General features: G+C 44.1%; 1 protein-coding gene across 15 annotated transcripts in view; it reads right to left on the bottom strand.

The window, feature by feature from the left end:
* The window catches only part of LOC119973238 (nuclear receptor subfamily 2 group C member 1-A-like), a 164872-nt gene that overhangs the window by 11747 nt on the left and 136306 nt on the right, over positions 1-16819 (bottom strand). For 12 of the 15 annotated variants that reach the window (XM_038810933.1, XM_038810936.1, XM_038810945.1 and 9 more), the window contains 3 exons: positions 8948-9069; positions 8214-8353; positions 4258-4395 (listed from right to left, as the gene is read on the bottom strand). In XM_038810933.1, the coding sequence (XP_038666861.1) occupies positions 4258-4395; positions 8214-8353; positions 8948-9069 (400 nt within the window). The remainder of the gene's footprint in view (positions 1-4257; positions 4396-8213; positions 8354-8947; positions 9070-16819) is intronic. The other 3 variants (XM_038810941.1, XM_038810942.1, XM_038810938.1) reach the window with 2 other exon arrangements.

Here is a 16819-nt window from a genome sequence, read left to right as displayed (position 1 = left end):
AAGAAAGCAGTACGTACGTTCCCCAACCGGAAACCATGGCTCAACCGCGGGATTGACTCCCTACTGAAGGACAGATCTGAGGCGTTCAAGGCAGACGACCCTGTCCTATACAAGAAAATCCAGGTACGACCTCCGCAAAGCCATCCGAGATGCCAAGAGAGAATATCAAACTAAGCTAGAGTCACAGACAGACTCTCGGCGGTTGTGGCAAGGACTAAACAACGTAACGGGCTACAAAGCGAAGCCGAGCAGTATCTCTGGCAGCAGCACACCCCTCCCCGATGAACTTAACGCATTCTATCCTCGGTTTGAGCAGGTAACCAACAATCTGCTGTCGAGTGCCCCAGCAGCCCATAATTCACCCATACCCACCATCACAGTTTCCGAAGTCAGATCGGCCTTCCTGAAAGTGAACCCACGGAAGGCGATGGGCCCGGACAGGATCCCTGGTCGTGCACTCAGAGCCTGCGCATACCAGCTGGCAGAGGTATTCACAGACATCTTTAACCTATCCCTACTCCACTCCGAGGTCCCCACCTGCTTCAAGAAGACCACCATCATACCGGTACCAAAGGAGAACCAGGCAACATGCCTCAATGACTACCGCCCGGTGGCCCTGACGTTGTAATGAAGTGCTTCGAGAGGCTGATCATGAAGCGCATCACCTCCATATTCCCGGAACGCCTTGATCCACTTCAATTCGCATACCGTCGCGACCGGTCCACATCAGACGCCATTTCCCTGGCCCTACACTCATCCCTAGAGCATCTCGAAAACAAGGACTCCTACATCAGACTCCTATTTATTGACTACAGCTCCGCCTTCAACACCATAATCCCAGCCAAGCTCATATCAAAGCTCCAAAACCTAGGACTTGGCTCTCCACTCTGCAACTGGATCCTTGACTTTCTGACCAACAGACCACAATCAGTAAGAATGAACACCAACACCTCCTCCACAATAGTCCTCAATACCGGTGCCCCGCAAGGCTGCGTACTTAGCCCCCTACTCTACTGTACACACACGACTGCGTGGCAAAACTTGGTTCCAACTCCATCTACAAGTTTGCTGATGATACGACCATAGTGGGCCGGATCTCGAATAACGACGAGTCCGAATACAGGAGGGAGATAGAGAACCTAGTGGATTGGTGTAACGACAACAATCTCTCCCTCAATGCCAGCAAAACTAAAGAGCTGGTCATCGACTTCAGGAAGCAAAGTACTGTACACACCCCTGTCAGCATCAACGGAGCCGAGGTGGAGATGGTTAGCAGTTTCAAATTCCTAGGGGTGCACATCACCAAAAATCTATCCTGGTCCACTCATGTCGACGCTATCACCAAGAAAGCACAACAGCGCCTATACTTGCTCAGGAAACTAAGGAAATTCGGCATGTCCACATTAACCCTTACCAACTTTTACAGATGCACTATAGAAAGCATCCTATCGGGCTGCATCACAGCCTGGTATGGCAACTGCTCGGCCCAGGACCGCAAGGAACTTCAGAGAGTCGTGAATACCGCCCAGTCCATCACACGAACCTGCCTCCCATCCATTGATTCCATCTACACCTCCCGCTGCCGGGGGAAAGCGGGCAGCATAATCAAGGATCCCTCCCACCTGGCTTACTCACTTTTCCAACTTCTTCCATCAGGCAGGAGATTCAGAAGTCTGAGAACACGCACGAACAGACTCAAAAACAGCTTCTTCCCCACTGTCACCAGACTCCTAAATGACCCTCTTATTTACTGACCTCATTAACACTACACCCTGTATGCTTCAACCGATGCCAATGCTTATGTAGTTACATTGTATATCTTGTGTTGCCCTATTATGTATTCTCATGTATTTTCTTGAATTTTGTTTAATTCCCTTTTCTAATGATCTGTTGAGCTGCTTGCAGAAAAATACTTTTCACTGTACCTCGGTACACGTGACAATAAACAAATCCAACCCAATCCAATCCAATCTGTTAGAAGGGTAAAATAAGCAGGCCAGGATTTCCATGCCAGATTGCCGTCCAGCAATCCCTGCTGGGAAATGTAAAAGGGCAGAGTCATTTTGGCTATGGTGCAACTGAATACAGTACTACTGCTTCTGCATCGCTGAATGTGTTTTAGTACTCAAGTAAAAGTGAGTTCATAGGAATGTCCTCAATGAAAACTGGCCATGACAAACAAAACACGCTGCCTAAGATACCTCCAGAGCCAAAAACAATTGCTGCTCAGCAGCAGATTTCACAATCAGAGAAGCAATAATAAATATACTTTTGATTGTATATCTAATTTTTATGCAGAAAACAAGTACTAGTATTTCAGGGATCTACTGAATTTTTATGTGGAATGGATCCTGAAAAGCAAATGATTGAGTCCCCCCTCCACCCTGCCGGTATAAACCATTGTGAACTGCTTACAGACGGCACTGGCATCCATAAATATCCAAGGGAAATGAAGAATGAAGACAATTAAGGGTAATGTGATGAAGAAGCACACCAAGAGCAACAAAATGGGCACATTTATGATTTGTAAGTTAATATTCGGATTAGCTTCACATGTGCATGAAAATCTGTGCTCAGGCTACAACTTCATAAAACTGACCCAGATATAATCATTTACAAAAATGGTAATTAGGAAAATGTATACCAGATTAAATAATTTAGCTTTCCCTTGAAATGAATTAAAATAATTTGCTGTCAGATCAAGAAGTCAAAATTCCAGCAGGACCAGACAGGGTAGATGCAGGAAGGATATTCCCAATCGCAGGGAAGTCCAAAACCAGGGGTCACAGTCTGAGGACATGTATAAACCATTTAGGACTGAGATGAGGGGAAATTTCTTCACCCAGAGAGTGGTGAGCTTGTGGAATTTGCGACCACAGAAAGCAGTTGAGGCCAAAACATTATATGTTTTCAAGGAGGCAGATATAGCTCTTGGGGTTAAATGGATCAACGGATATGGGGGAGAAAAAAAAGAGGAACAGGTTAAAAAAAACACAAACGTAGAAACCAGGAGCAGGAGTAGGTCATTCGGCCCTTCGAGCATTCTCCGCCATTCAATATAATCATGGCTGATTCTCAATCTCAATTCCTCATTCCCGCTTTATCCCCTTATCCCTTAATCATTAAAATCTAAAACATTATCTCTTTTGTTAAAAATAAATTCCAATTGAGAGGTAATTTAGCGTAGCCAATCCTCCTACCCTGCACATCTTTGAGTTGTGGGAGTGAGACCTACACAGACTCGGGGGAATGTGCAAACTCCACACGGACAGTGATCCAGGGCCAGGATCGAACCCTGGTCCGTGGCTCCGTGAAGCAGCAGTGCTAACCACTGCCCCACCATTCCGCGCATCTATCTCTTTCTTGAATACATTCAGTGACTTGGCTCCCACTGCTTCTGTGGTATAGAATTCCAGAGGATCACTAGCCTCTAAGTGAAGACATTTTTCCTCATCTTAGTCTGAAATGGTCGACCCATTATCCTGAGACTGTGTCCCCTAGGTCTAGATTCCCCAACCAGGAAAAACAGGTGACTGAGTTGGATGATCAGCCATGATCATAATGAATGGCGGAGCAGGCTTGAAGGGCTGAATAGCTCTTGTTTCTATTTTCTGTGTTTCTATGAATCGAATACAAAAGTAGGGAGGTTATGCTCCAGTTATACAGTGCACTGGTGAGACCACATTTGGCGTACTATGTACAGTATTGCCCTCTTTATTTAAGGAAGGATGCAAATGCACTTGAAGCAGTTCAGAGAAGGCTGCTAGACTAATACCTGGAATGGGTGAATTATCTTCCGAGGAAAGGTCGGACAGGCTAGGCTCGTTTCCGCTGGAGTTTAGAAGAGTAAGAGGTGAATTCCAAGAACATACAAGATCCTGAGGAGTCTTGACAGGGTGGATGCTGAGAGGATGCTTCCACTTTTGGGAGAATCTATGACTAGGGATCACTGTTTAAAAATAAAGGGTCACTCATTTAAAACGTCTTTGCAACTCTCTTTGTGAAAAGATTCTGGCATCAGAGTCTATTTTTAAGGCGGAGGTGGATAGATTCTTGGTAAGCAAGTGGTGATAGGTTATCGTCGGTCGGGGCGATGCAGATTTGAGGTTACTATCAGATCAGCCATGATCTTATTAAATGGCGGAGCAGCCTCGAGGGGCCGAATGTCTTTTTCCTGTTCCTTGTTCATATGTTTGTATGTTAAAGTCACTCTCGCTCATTGATCGCACCATTTTTATAGACTTGAGCTTTACTCACCTGGGCTAAAGAGGACAATTGCCTTCAGGTAGGCATACTCGTATCCATCCAGAGATAGTTTAACCATGCTGTTGCAGAACTCCTGCAGTTTCCAGATGTGCTCCATCACCACTTTGACACGGTCTGCTGACAATTTATCTGTTCATTAAAAAACAGCACAACAAACAATATTCTTATCAGCATGACACATCCTAAAACTGAACTGAAAGGAGAACAGAAACCTCACTGCAAAATGGAGATGATCAATCTTCCCCAGTGGACATTTTTCATTGATGGCCAAGTTTCACCACCATTATTGTTCTGAATTTACAAACAGGCTACGTTAATGCTTCCTGTGAAACACTCTTCACTCCCCTAAGTCTCTTGCAGTCTCTCCTACTTTAGAATGGAAGCTTTCAGTCTTAGAAATTATAGGCATGAGTCTGAGATTTACGATATGGTGCACCACCCTGTAATGTCAAACCACTGCACCAACACTAAATGTTTGCCAGTGATTCCCAAAATAAATCGTGCAGGATGAGATAACCAATCAACAGGAAGCTGATTCATCAACACTTTTGTACAAGAGAAAATTAATTTGTTGGACTTAATTTAATAGGAACTCAAGCAGTTTCTGTCTCACAATCCACCCTATCCTCCCCACGTTAACTTAAGATGGCTACAATATCCCACTGGCTACAGCAGTGGACCAGCAACTCAGCAGGCATAGGTTCAACTCTACCCTGGCAAGCGGTGAATTTGAATTTTTCACATTTTGGGCTAGGGTTGAAAACTAATATGAGCACTTTCTAGTGAAAGCCCAGTTAGTTGACCATGTGCTTCGGGGAACATGATCTGCCACCTTTATCTGCTCTGCCCTATAGGTAACTCAAGTCCCACAATATGTGGTTGACTATTAACACCTTGTCTTTGGGTCTCCCAGTCCCACTCTGAATTAGACAATGAGGAGACCTCCTGATCCCAGGCCTCTCCCAGTGCCATTATGAATGACAGGACACCTGTGCTCCATCACTCCACGATATAGCATTCCAGGGCGCACCTGCATTTAATGATTTTGCTGTAAAGGGGTTTGGGGGATCCTAAGGTTGTGAAATGAGCTTTAGGAATAGGAGTTTGCATTCGGCTGCTCGAGACCATCCCAGTCAGTTAGATCATGACTAACTAACCTGTACTATAACTCCATTTACAAGACTTGGATCTTGGTGCCATGATGACTAGCCTCCAGCAATTATAACCATATTTCTGTACAAAATAGGACTTCAACCAGTGGAGATTTTTCTGATTCCCATTAAGTCCCGTTTTACCAAAATGTAATGGGTGGTGGCGGTGGTGATTGCCACTCTATCACCCAAAGAGTTGACTGCCCGCAACTATTTAATGCCCCGAGTGTTAATTCGCTGGAGGTGAGACGTGCGCCCCTCTCCCTCTGATGGCTGCTAGCCAATTGCGAATGGTGTCACTGTTGGGATGACAAGCAGCTAAGTCCAGAGTCTCACAGCAGGAAATGGAGTTGGAGAAAGAGCCTGGGAGGGAGCTCCAGGTGAGTGGGGGCAGCAAGAAAGGCATCCCCGTCTCTACTGTCAGAGGCCAGAGCAGAATGACCTGTTGGAGTTTACCTGTTGGGAGTTTCCCTGCTGTCCCCAAATTCTGCCCTATGACTTTAAAACCGAGGCCAAGGCAGGAAACCTTTCATTATAAATTAAATGAAAAATTATGGTCCAGTGCATTTCCCTGGGTGGCACCACTATTCACATGCTGGAATACATACCCAATATTCCTACTCTCTCCTTCTCCTCCCGACCCACATGAATGGATTTCCTCCAATTCCACGTGTTCTCAGTTTAGGTAACAGTCTCTTATTTAACACAGGGCCTTGGTGAGACCACACCGGGAGCATTTTGTGCAGTTTTGGTCTCTTTATCGAAGTAAGGATATACTGGCCATTGAGGGACTGGCAGCGAAGGTTCACCAGACGAATTCCAGGGATGGTAGGATTTTCTATGAGGAGCGATTGGGTCGATTGGGCCTGTATTCAGAACACTGAGAGGGAATCTAATTGAAACATATAAAGTTTGGACAAGGCTGGACAGATTGGATGCAGGAATGTTGTTCTCTCTGGTTAAGGGATCTAGAACAAGGGGTCACAATCTCAGGATATGGGATAGCTTGTTCAGGTCTGAGATAAGGAGAAGCCTCCTCACTCAGAGGGTGGTGAACCTGTGGAATTCTCTACAATAGAAAGCTGTGGAGGTCAAGTCACAGAATATATTTAAGAAGGAAATATATAGATTTCTAGACTCTAAGGTTGTCATTGGGTATAGAGAGAGCATGTGAGTCTAGTTTCGAGATAGAGGATCAGCCACGAGCATATTGAATGGCAGAGCAGACTTGTAGGGCCGAATGCACTACTCCCATTCCTATTTTCCATGTTTCTATGAATGCCGTTTCAAAATCACCAGAAGTAACATTCATAGGCACTCCCTTAATAACCTTGAAAGATTCAACTAGGCTCAAGTTAGCGTGACGTATCTGTTACAAATCCATACTGGCTGTCTGTGATCAGTTCATATTTGTCCAAATGTTCAGTTACACTATCCCTAATAACAGATTCCAGTAACTTCCCCACAACAGACATATCCAAACTTGCACCAAGTCCCACTCGCCCATCATCCTTGTGCTCATTGGCTTACTGGTCCAGTAATGCCTCTATTTTACATTCTCATCCTTCATTTTAAATACCTCCATGGTCTCATCCCTTCCCATCTCCTATCACCCTCCAAGAACTCAGTTTGTCGAATTCTGGTCTTTTGAGCATTCCCAATTATTATCACGCCACCACTGGCCATCTCAGTCACAAGCTCCAGAATTCCATTTCTGAGTCTCTTAGCTTCTTAAGTCACTCCTCCTTTAAGCTCTTTAAAACCTAGCTTTTTGATCAAGCTTTTGGTCACCTGTTCTAATATCTCATTTGGCTCGTTGTGAAAGTTTAATTAATAATGTTCCTGTAGGTGGCAGCACAGTGGCTAACACTGCCGCCTACGGCACTGAGGACCCAGGTCCGATCCCGGGCCCGGGTCACTCTCTGTGTGGAATTTCTCCCAGTGTCTGTATGGGTTTCACCCGCACAACCCAAAGATGTGCAGGTTAGGTGGATTGGCCATGCTAAAGATTGCCCCTTCATTGGGAAAAAAAATAATTGGGTACTCTAAATGTTCCTGTAAAGTGCCATTGAAGAAGCAATATAAATGTGTGGATTATTGTTAAGATTAATAGGTCTTTAAAAAATCCTACTTCACCTCTCCTACTCTTCTTAAATGATGGGATGATGTGGGCAATTTTCCAACCCAAGGAGACAATTTCTAAATCATGATCATGACTAAAGCATCTGCAATTTCCTTCCTTACTTCTTTTAATACGCTGGAAACCATCAGGTTTTGGAGATAGATCTCATTATTTTCTCCATTACCATTTTATAAAAGTCCAGCAGTAAATCTAGTAAGTTCTTCCCTTAGTTTATTTTTATTTCACTCAGACCTGTGGCAATTTATTCTCATCCTCTAGTGAAGGTCAATACAAGATAATTATTTAGGAGGTTGACTTTTTTCTTACAATTACAAAATCACAAGTGCTGTTAAAGGGACCACATTAGCCACAGCTATCTGCTTTCCCTTAAAACATTCGTGGAAACCTTTTCTGATGTCCTTGGTGTCTCTTGCAAATTTATTTTCTTAATTGCTTTTTGTGGCTCTTGCTACATTTTTTATTGCTTTTCTGTTCCTTCAGTTTGAGTTTCAGTTTCCATCATTCTTTGCATTTGTGCAGACATTTAACTCTACAAGCAAATGTTTATTTTCTTTACGACCATATAGTACAGTCTTCAGTGGTACATTAAATGAAGTGTTTAAATTATTCTAGCACATGCCCACATCAAGTTTGAAGAACAGCTCTCTGCCTACCTTGCTGGAGACTTGTTTGCAAATGGTTGACAATTGCTGTGAGTATGGTCGATAAATTCATCACTTGGGAACACTGGGCCAGACCAAGAGTAAAGAGTTCATTCCAACAAGCGCGCACCAAAGCAGTATTATTGTCTGGCCTGTGGAAACAAGATAGATTCTTAAACCTAAAATAAAACGGTGACAAAGAACTGAAACTTTTTCATAATGAACTGATAAATTACTGCAATTTATTATTAATGTTAAAGTACAACTGAATTTGTTGGCTCATTAGGCAAACGTAGCACTGATCTTTACAGATTGAAATATCCCAAAATGCATCCCTGTAAAGTCACACTTCAACATATTGGGTTTGTTTACTGACACGTGTACCGAGGTACAGTGAAAAATATTTTTCTGCGAGCAGCTCAAACAGATCATTTGTTACATGAAAAGAAAAGAAAATACATAATAGGAATAAGAGATGTAAAAAGAAGATCTGTCGGGAAGAGCTCACAGAGTCACCATGCTCCGGAGTGCCACCTTGGTACAAATTATTCTCTATTCCTTCCACTGCACCATTTGTAGCCACAGTAAGATATTACAGCCTGGCCCTCAAGAATTCTGCCCAACTTCTCTTCAGGGTTCTACCTCCAAAAGCCAACTTAACCTTTTGACTGTGCCTCTTCCTCATCATCCCATGAGTCTCATTTTTCCCCCCAAAACTAAACAGTGGTCAAAAATAAATCACTAACCCAAGAGCCTGGAAGGCTGGAATAGACCTTGCCCAGTGCATGGAAAGGAACAATAATCTTGATGCAGACTCGCAGATGTAGTGCACGTTCAGGTATTCTGGCATAGGCGATGGCATAGTTAACTGCAGGTGGAAAAAAAAACAAGGGGAAAAGCGCTTAATTAATATCAAGAAAACAAATAGTCGGAAAAGCTTCCTTGTTAAGTAGAAGTTGCAGTTGGTGATATCATACTATCCTTGCTGTCTATGCTTAATTTACTGCTCAATGAGATATTTAAATAGGCATTTAAATCAACATCATTTATGCAAGTCACATTATATCTCTCTTTGATAGCTTTTAGTTTTTATTTCACTTTCCTTTCCCGAGCACTACCTAGAAGGTGACACAACCATAAGTACACAAAACATAACAGACAATAACAGATCTCAGGATCTTTTCTTCATTATTTCATGGGATGTGAATGTTGCTAGAAAGACCAGCATTTGTTGCCCATCCCTAATTGCCCTCGAGAAGCTGGTGTTGAGCTGTCCTCTTGAACCGCTGGTGTTCAAGTGGTGAAGGTACACCCACAGTACCGTGTGGGAGGGAATTTCAGGATTTTGACCCAGTGACAATGGAGGAATGGCAATATAGTTCCAAATCAGGATGGTATGTGGCTTGGTGGGGACCCTGCAGTTGGTGGTGTTCCCATGCATTTGCTGCCCTTGCACTTCTAGGTGGTAGAGGTTGAGGGTATGAAAGATGCTGTCGAAGGAGCTTAGATGAGGTGCTGCAATGCATTTTATAGATGGTACATACTGCTGCCACTGTGCGTTGGTGGTGGAAGGAATGAATGTTTAAGGTGGTGGAAGGAATGCTGATCAAGCAGGCGGCTTTGTCCTGGATGGTACAGTATTGAGGTTCTTGAGTGTTGCTGGAGCTGCACTCAGCCAGGCAAGTGGAAAGCATTCCATCACACTCCTTGACTTGTGTCTTGGAGATGTTGGGCCGACTTTGGAGTCAGGTCATGAATTACACACCACAGAATTATCAGCCTCTGGCTTGCTCTTGTAGCCACAATATTTTTATGGCTGGTCCAGTTCAGTTTCTGGTCAATGGTAACCCCCAGAATGTTGAATGTGGGGGATTCAGCGACAGCAATGTCTTTGAAGGTAAAGGGGAGTTGCTTAAAATTTCTGTTGTTGGAGACAGTCATTGCCTGGCACTTGTGTGGTGCAACGGTTACTTGCCAATTATCTGCCCAAGGCTGGATATTGTCCAGGTTTTGCTCCATTTGGACATGGGCTGTTTCAGTGTCTGAGGAGTTGTGAATGATGAACATTGCACAATCATAAGAGAAAATCCCCAGTTCTGACCTTATGATGGAGCGAAGGTCATTGATGCAGCATCTGAAAATGATTGGGTCTCGGACTCTACCCTGCAGAACACCTTCAGTGATGTCCTGGGGCTGAGATGTTTGACTTCCAACAACCACAACCATCATCCTTTGTGCAAGATATGACTCCAACCAGTGGAGAGTTTTCTCCCCAACTCTCGGTCTTCAATTTTACTAGGACTCCTTGATACTACACTAGGGTTGAATTTATCTCGCTTTTTGGACAGAACTCAGCTGAGCAATTTTCCACATTGCTGGGTAGAAGCCAGCATTGTAGCTAGAAATGGATTGACTAGGGGTGTGGCTAGTTCTGGAGCACATGTCTCCATTCTGTCAGGGACAACCCATAGCCTGTTCAGTATCCAGTTCCTTCAATCGTTTCTCGATATCACGTGTAGCGAATCGACTTGGCTGAAGACTATGCTGGGGCCTCAGGTGGTGATAGAGATGGATCATCCACTTGCCACTTCTGGCTTAAAAAGGTTGCAAATGCTTTAGGCTGGTCTTTTGCACAGTTCTGCTGGTTTCCCCCAAACTTGAGGATGGGGATATTTATTGAGTCTCCTCCTCCTGTTAGTTGTTTAATTGTCCACCACCCTACCCATGAGTATGGCAGAACTGTGGAACTTAGATCTGATTCATTGGTTGTATGATCGCTTAGCTCTGTCTATGCATCTGCAATAGGTAGATTAGTAAGGGCAAGGAATTTTATCCCTCTTGTTTATCCCTCTCTCACCATTGCTGCAGACCCAGTCATGTCCTTTATACTATGGGCAGCTCAGTGGGTGGTGGTCCTCCCGAGCCACTTTTGGTAATGGACATGAAAGTCCCCCGTCCAGAGTATGTTTTATAGCCTTGGTTCTTCTTCCAATTGATGTTCAATATGGAAGGGTCCACCAGCTGGGGCAGGGCTTGTATACTACTGTGCCACCACCTCTGGTGGGTATGTCCTGTTCCACTGACAGGGATAGTGATGGTGCTAATATAAAAGCAAAACACTGTGAATGCTGGAGTGAAACAAAAACAAAATGCTGGAAAAACTCAGGTCTGGCAGATTTTGTGGAGAGAGACAATAAAGTTAACTTTGAGTCCGTATGACTCTTCTTCAGAGTTAAAGAGAGGGAGAAACGTCTGGGTTATATACTGTAGAAGAGGGGATGGAGCCACGAGAGTAGAGTAGAAGGTCAGTAGTTGGTGGGAGCTGGCCTCAAAGATGGGTAGGTCATGATACAGAGGAAGGTGCTAGTAGTTGGGAAGGTGCTGGTACAGTAGTTGCATAAAGGTAAGAAATCAGAATATGTGAATAGGAGAATAAAGATCAATGTTCAGTGAAAGCATAAATAAAGAACAAGTGACAGATAGAGGGGAGGGGGAGATTTGCTTTGGGCTTCACTGGACCATTGCAGCAGGCCAAGGACAGGCATGAGGGCAAGATGTTGCTTCACCTGAAAGGAGCGTCCGGGGCCATGAACGGTGAGGAGTAAGGCGGTAAAGGGTCAGGTTTCGCACCTTCTGCGATTGCGAGTGAAGGTGTCGTGGGAATGGGGATGAGGAGTTCGCGGTGATGGGGGAGTGCCGGGTACCACGGAGAGAGTGGTCCCTGCAGATTGCTGGGGAGGAAGGGTGGGGAATATGTGTTTCGTGGTAACATCATATTGGGGAAATAGTGGGGAGGATGATCCTTTGAATGCGGAGGCAGGTGGGTGGAAAGTGAGAACAAGGGGGACCCAATCATGGTTCTGGGAGGGAGGGGAAAGGGGAAGGACAGAGGTGTGGGAAATGGGTCAAACTTGGTTGAGTGCCCTGTCAATCAAAGGGTGGCGCCTCAGTTAAGGAAAAAGACAGACATGTCACAAGTGTCATTTTCAAGGTTGGCATCATCAGAACAGAAGGCGTAGAAACTCAATGGATGAAGTCCTTACAGGAAGCGAGGAGCTGTAGTCGAGGTAGCTGTGGGAGTCTGTGGGCTTGTAATTAATATTGGTGGTCAGTCTATCGCTGGAAATGGGTGTTGTTTGAATCATTGACTGTAGTCAGTGAGTATGACTGTGTCAGGCTGCTGTTTGGTTCATGGGACAGATCTCCCATCTTTGGCACAAGCTCCCAGATGTTTGCAAAGAGGACTTTGAAGGGCCGATAGTACTTGGGTTTGCTGTTGTCTTTTCCAGTGCCCAGGTCTTTGTCAATGCTGGCTAGTCCGTTGGTTTCATTCCTTTTAGACTTTGCAGCAGTTTGATGTAACCGAGTGGCTTGCTGGCCATTTCTAAGGGTAGTTAAGAGTCAACTACATTGCTGTTGGTCTGGAGTCACACGTAGACCAGACCAGGTAAGGTAAGGTTGGCAGATTTCCTTCCCTAAAGGTCAATTAACCAGATGGGTTTGCATGACAATCAATAGCCTCCGACAACCATAACTACCTTTTGTGATAGATATGACTCAAACTAATGGATTCCCGCTGACTTCCAATTTTTCTTGGCTCCTTGGTGTCACTTAATCAAATGCTGCCTGATGTCAAGGTCATTCAGACTGACCTTAAATGAGGTGAGGAGCTGAGCGGTTCTGATGGAATACAAACAGTCCACTTGATAGCACTGTCAACGGCACCTTCCATCAATGTACTGATGATTGTGAGTGGACTGATGAGGCATTAGTTGAATTTATGCTCTTTTTTTGGAGACAGGACATGCCTGGGTAATTTTTCACATTGTTGGATAGATGCCAGTGTTGTAGGTGCACTGGAACAGCTTGACTGTGGGTGCAGCTAGTTCTGGAGCAGAAGACTTCAGTACTACTACTGGGATGTTGTCAGGGTCCATAGCCTTTGTTGTAGCCACTGCGTTGAGCTATTTATCGATATTGTGTGGAGTGAATTGAATTGGCTGAAGACTGGCATCTGTGATGCTGGGGACATCAAGGGGAGGATAACAAAACAGAAGACTAATGATCGCTGTGAGACAATTCAAATTTCTTCACAATCAAAGAACAAAGAACAATACAGCACAAGAACAGGCCCTTCGGCCCTCCAAGCCTGCGCCGATCACGTGTCCTATTGAGACCAACTGCCTGCATCATTCTGTACCCTGTCTGTTCATGTGCCTATCCAGATTAGTCTTAAAAGGTTGCTAACGTATCTGCCTCAACCACCTCACTTGGCAGTGCATTCCAGGCCACCACCACCCTCTGTGTAAAATGCTTCCCGCATACATCTCCACTGAACCTTTCTCCCCTCACCTTGAACTTGTATCCCCTTGTAATTGTCAATTCCGCCGTGGGAAAAAGCCAACTGTTCACCCTATCTATACCCCTGATAATTTTATAAACTTCTATCAGGTCGCCCCTCAGCCTCCGTCTCTCTAGGGAGAACAATCCCAGTTTATTCAATCTCTCCTCATAGTTAATACCCTCCATACCAGGCAACATTCTGTACTCTCTCAAAAGCCTCCACGTTCTTCTAGTGCGGTGACCAGAATTGGACACCGCATTCCAAATGTGGCCTAACCAACGTTCTACATAACTGTAACATAATTTTCGAGCTTTTATACTTGATACCCCATCCTATGAAGGCAAGCATGCCATATGCTTTCTTTACCGCCATTTCCACTTGTGCTGCCACTTTTAAGGATCTGTAGACATGTACGCCCAGATCTCTCACCTTTTATAGCTCCCACCTGAATTGGATCTACCAAAGTGCATCACCTCGCATTTGTCCGGGTTTAATTCCATCTGTCATTTCTCTTTGGCAATTTTGCAGCCTATCTATATCCTGTTGTATTCTCTGACAATCTTCATCACTGTCCGCAACTCCTGCAATCTTTGTATCATTCGCAAATGCCAATCAGACCTGCTATGTTTTCTTCAAAGTCATTTATATATATTACAAAGAGCATGAGGTCCCAGTACCGATCCCTGCGGAACACCATTAGTTACAGACCTCCATTCGGAAAAACACCCTTCCACTGCTACCCTCTGTCTTCTATGGCCAAGCCAGTTCTGAAAACATCAAACTAGTTCACCCCTGACCCCATGTGATCTAATCTTTTGCACCAACCTGCCATGAGGGACCTTATCAAATGCTTTACTAAAGTCCATGTAGACAATTTCCACAGCCCTTCTCTCGTCAATCATTTTTGTCACCTCCTCAAAAGACATGACCTCCCCTCATACAACCATGCTGTCTGTTGCTAATAAGACCATTCGTTTCCAAATGTGCATAGATCCTATCTCTGAGAATCATTTTCATTATCACTGACGTCAAGCTCACTGGCATATAATTACCCGGGTTATCCTCGCAACCCTTCTTAAATAATGGTACAACATTGGCTATTCTCCAATCCTCTGGGATCTCACCTGTGGCCAATGAAAACACAAAGATTTTGTCAGAGGCCTAGCGATTTCATCTCATCTCCCTCAGTACTCTGGGATAGATGCCACCTAGTCCTGGGGATTGGTCTACCTTAATGCTTTTTAACACACCTAACACCTCCTCCCTTGTAATAACGACCTGTTTACACATCCCTCTGAGACACCACCAATCAACGTGTCCCTCTCCTTTGCGAATACCGATGCAAAATACTCATTAATGACCTCTCCTCCTTCCTCTGGTTCTACACATAATTCCCCTCCTTTGTTCTTGAATGGGCCAACTCTTTCTCTAGCTACCCTCTTGTTCCTAATATATGCATAAAATGCCTTGGGATTCTCCTTAATCCTGTCTGCCAAGGACAGATTTTAACATTGGGCAGTAAACAGACACCTTCAGACCAGCTCTTGTATCCCACAGCACTCAATATTATCCAAGTAATATTACATCAAAACTGCTCGTTCATTGCTGGCAACTACTACCCTGGAACTCAAACTACACACTAGGGACTTTAAACAGCCTACTAAATTTAAACTGAAACATTAGGTTTGAATAGATCAAACCAAATTTTTAAAAAAATGAAATACAATTAAGCAAAATCAAAAAGATGACGATTATGCCCATTATAACAAATTAGAAGACTAATGATCATGTAATTCACATTTTTTTCTCTCTGACGATTAGCGAATTGTAAAAGTTCAGGGGTTCTTAGAGCTTCTGTGCTGAAGTTTCTGTGTCCCTGTGCCACTGCTAGAAGATTGACCCACTGCGAATCCCAGACTCCTGTGGCCACTAATTCTGTCCCTAATTCAGAGTGGGGGGTGGGAATGGGATTTAAAGGTCAAGTGGACCTGTAAATGCACATTAGTGTTGCTCATTGCAATCAGGCTGGAGGAAAGGGGAGCTGCATCCATACATGTTCCACCAAAGGGGCCTGGAGGTTCTTTGTGATTTCTGGCCCCAATGGGAGCTTAACTCTGGTACATTAGAATCATAGAATTAGAAGAATCATAGAATTCCTACAGGGCAGAAAGGGGCCATTTGACCCATCGAGTCTGCATCGACCCTCCGAAAGAGCACCCTAACTAGACCCACTCCCCTGCCCTATCTCTGTAATCCCACCTACCTTTGGACACTAAGGGGCAATTTAGCATGGCCCCACCTAACCATTCAGGCAATCATGTGCTCCAGGATCAAAATGTTGCTGCGGAAATGGCTGGAGCCATTCCTGGGGGCTCAAGTACGATTGATTTGAGCTTTCAACTGGCAACAATTCAGATGAGTCGTTAAGAGTTAGCCATGGCTCGATGGTCGAACTCTTGATTTTGAGTCAGAAAGTGGGTTCAAGTCCCAATATAGAGACCTAAGCACACAATCTCCTTCTTTGGCTCGGTGTCCATTTTCTTTCCCATTACAGCTCTGTACAGGATCTTGGATCATTTTTCTATGTTGAAGGTGCTATGTAAATACAAGTTATTCTTACCATCACATAGAATTACAACATGGAGACAGGTCACATCGGCCTCCTCCTACCTTACTTAATCTAACCCCATCAGCATATTTCTTCCTCATGTGTTTATATAGCTTCCCCTCAAATGTATCTGTTTTCACTTCAGTCACTTAATAATAATAATCTTTATTGTCACAAGTAGGCTTACACTTCCCTCCATCCATGAGTGAGTTCCATCTTTATTACCACATTCAAATGTAAGTGCACAATAGGACACAGAACTATGAAGAAATAGTTTGGCATTTTTGAATTCCATTGTGAAAATCATATTTCCATATCAAATTCTGTAAGGGTCAACCCTGTTGATTCTCCTATTTCCTAATTCTTTTATTTTATGGTTATCGTTTTGGTCCATGGATCTTTAATGCAACATACCTTTAAGTCAAGAAAGGGAAGTAAGGAATTTAAAAGTTGCAAAATAGCACACTGTGCTGTGAAGATGTAGAACAGAAGACTCAGACTTTATGGCATCCCAGAGATTGGAAGGATTTGGTTTGATTGGTTGACTGGTGGCCAATGAATTGGCCAGGGGCAGTATTCTGACCAGCAACAGACAGCAATTGGGTCCAACCAGGTGAGTTTTTTTTTCAGAGAATCTGGCAGGGAAAGCTCCTGGATACTAAGAGA

The sequence above is a fragment of the Scyliorhinus canicula genome, chromosome 11, assembly GCF_902713615.1.
Source record: "Scyliorhinus canicula chromosome 11, sScyCan1.1, whole genome shotgun sequence".
Lineage (NCBI taxonomy): Eukaryota > Metazoa > Chordata > Chondrichthyes > Carcharhiniformes > Scyliorhinidae > Scyliorhinus > Scyliorhinus canicula.
This window is presented reverse-complemented; position numbering and strand designations above follow the sequence as displayed.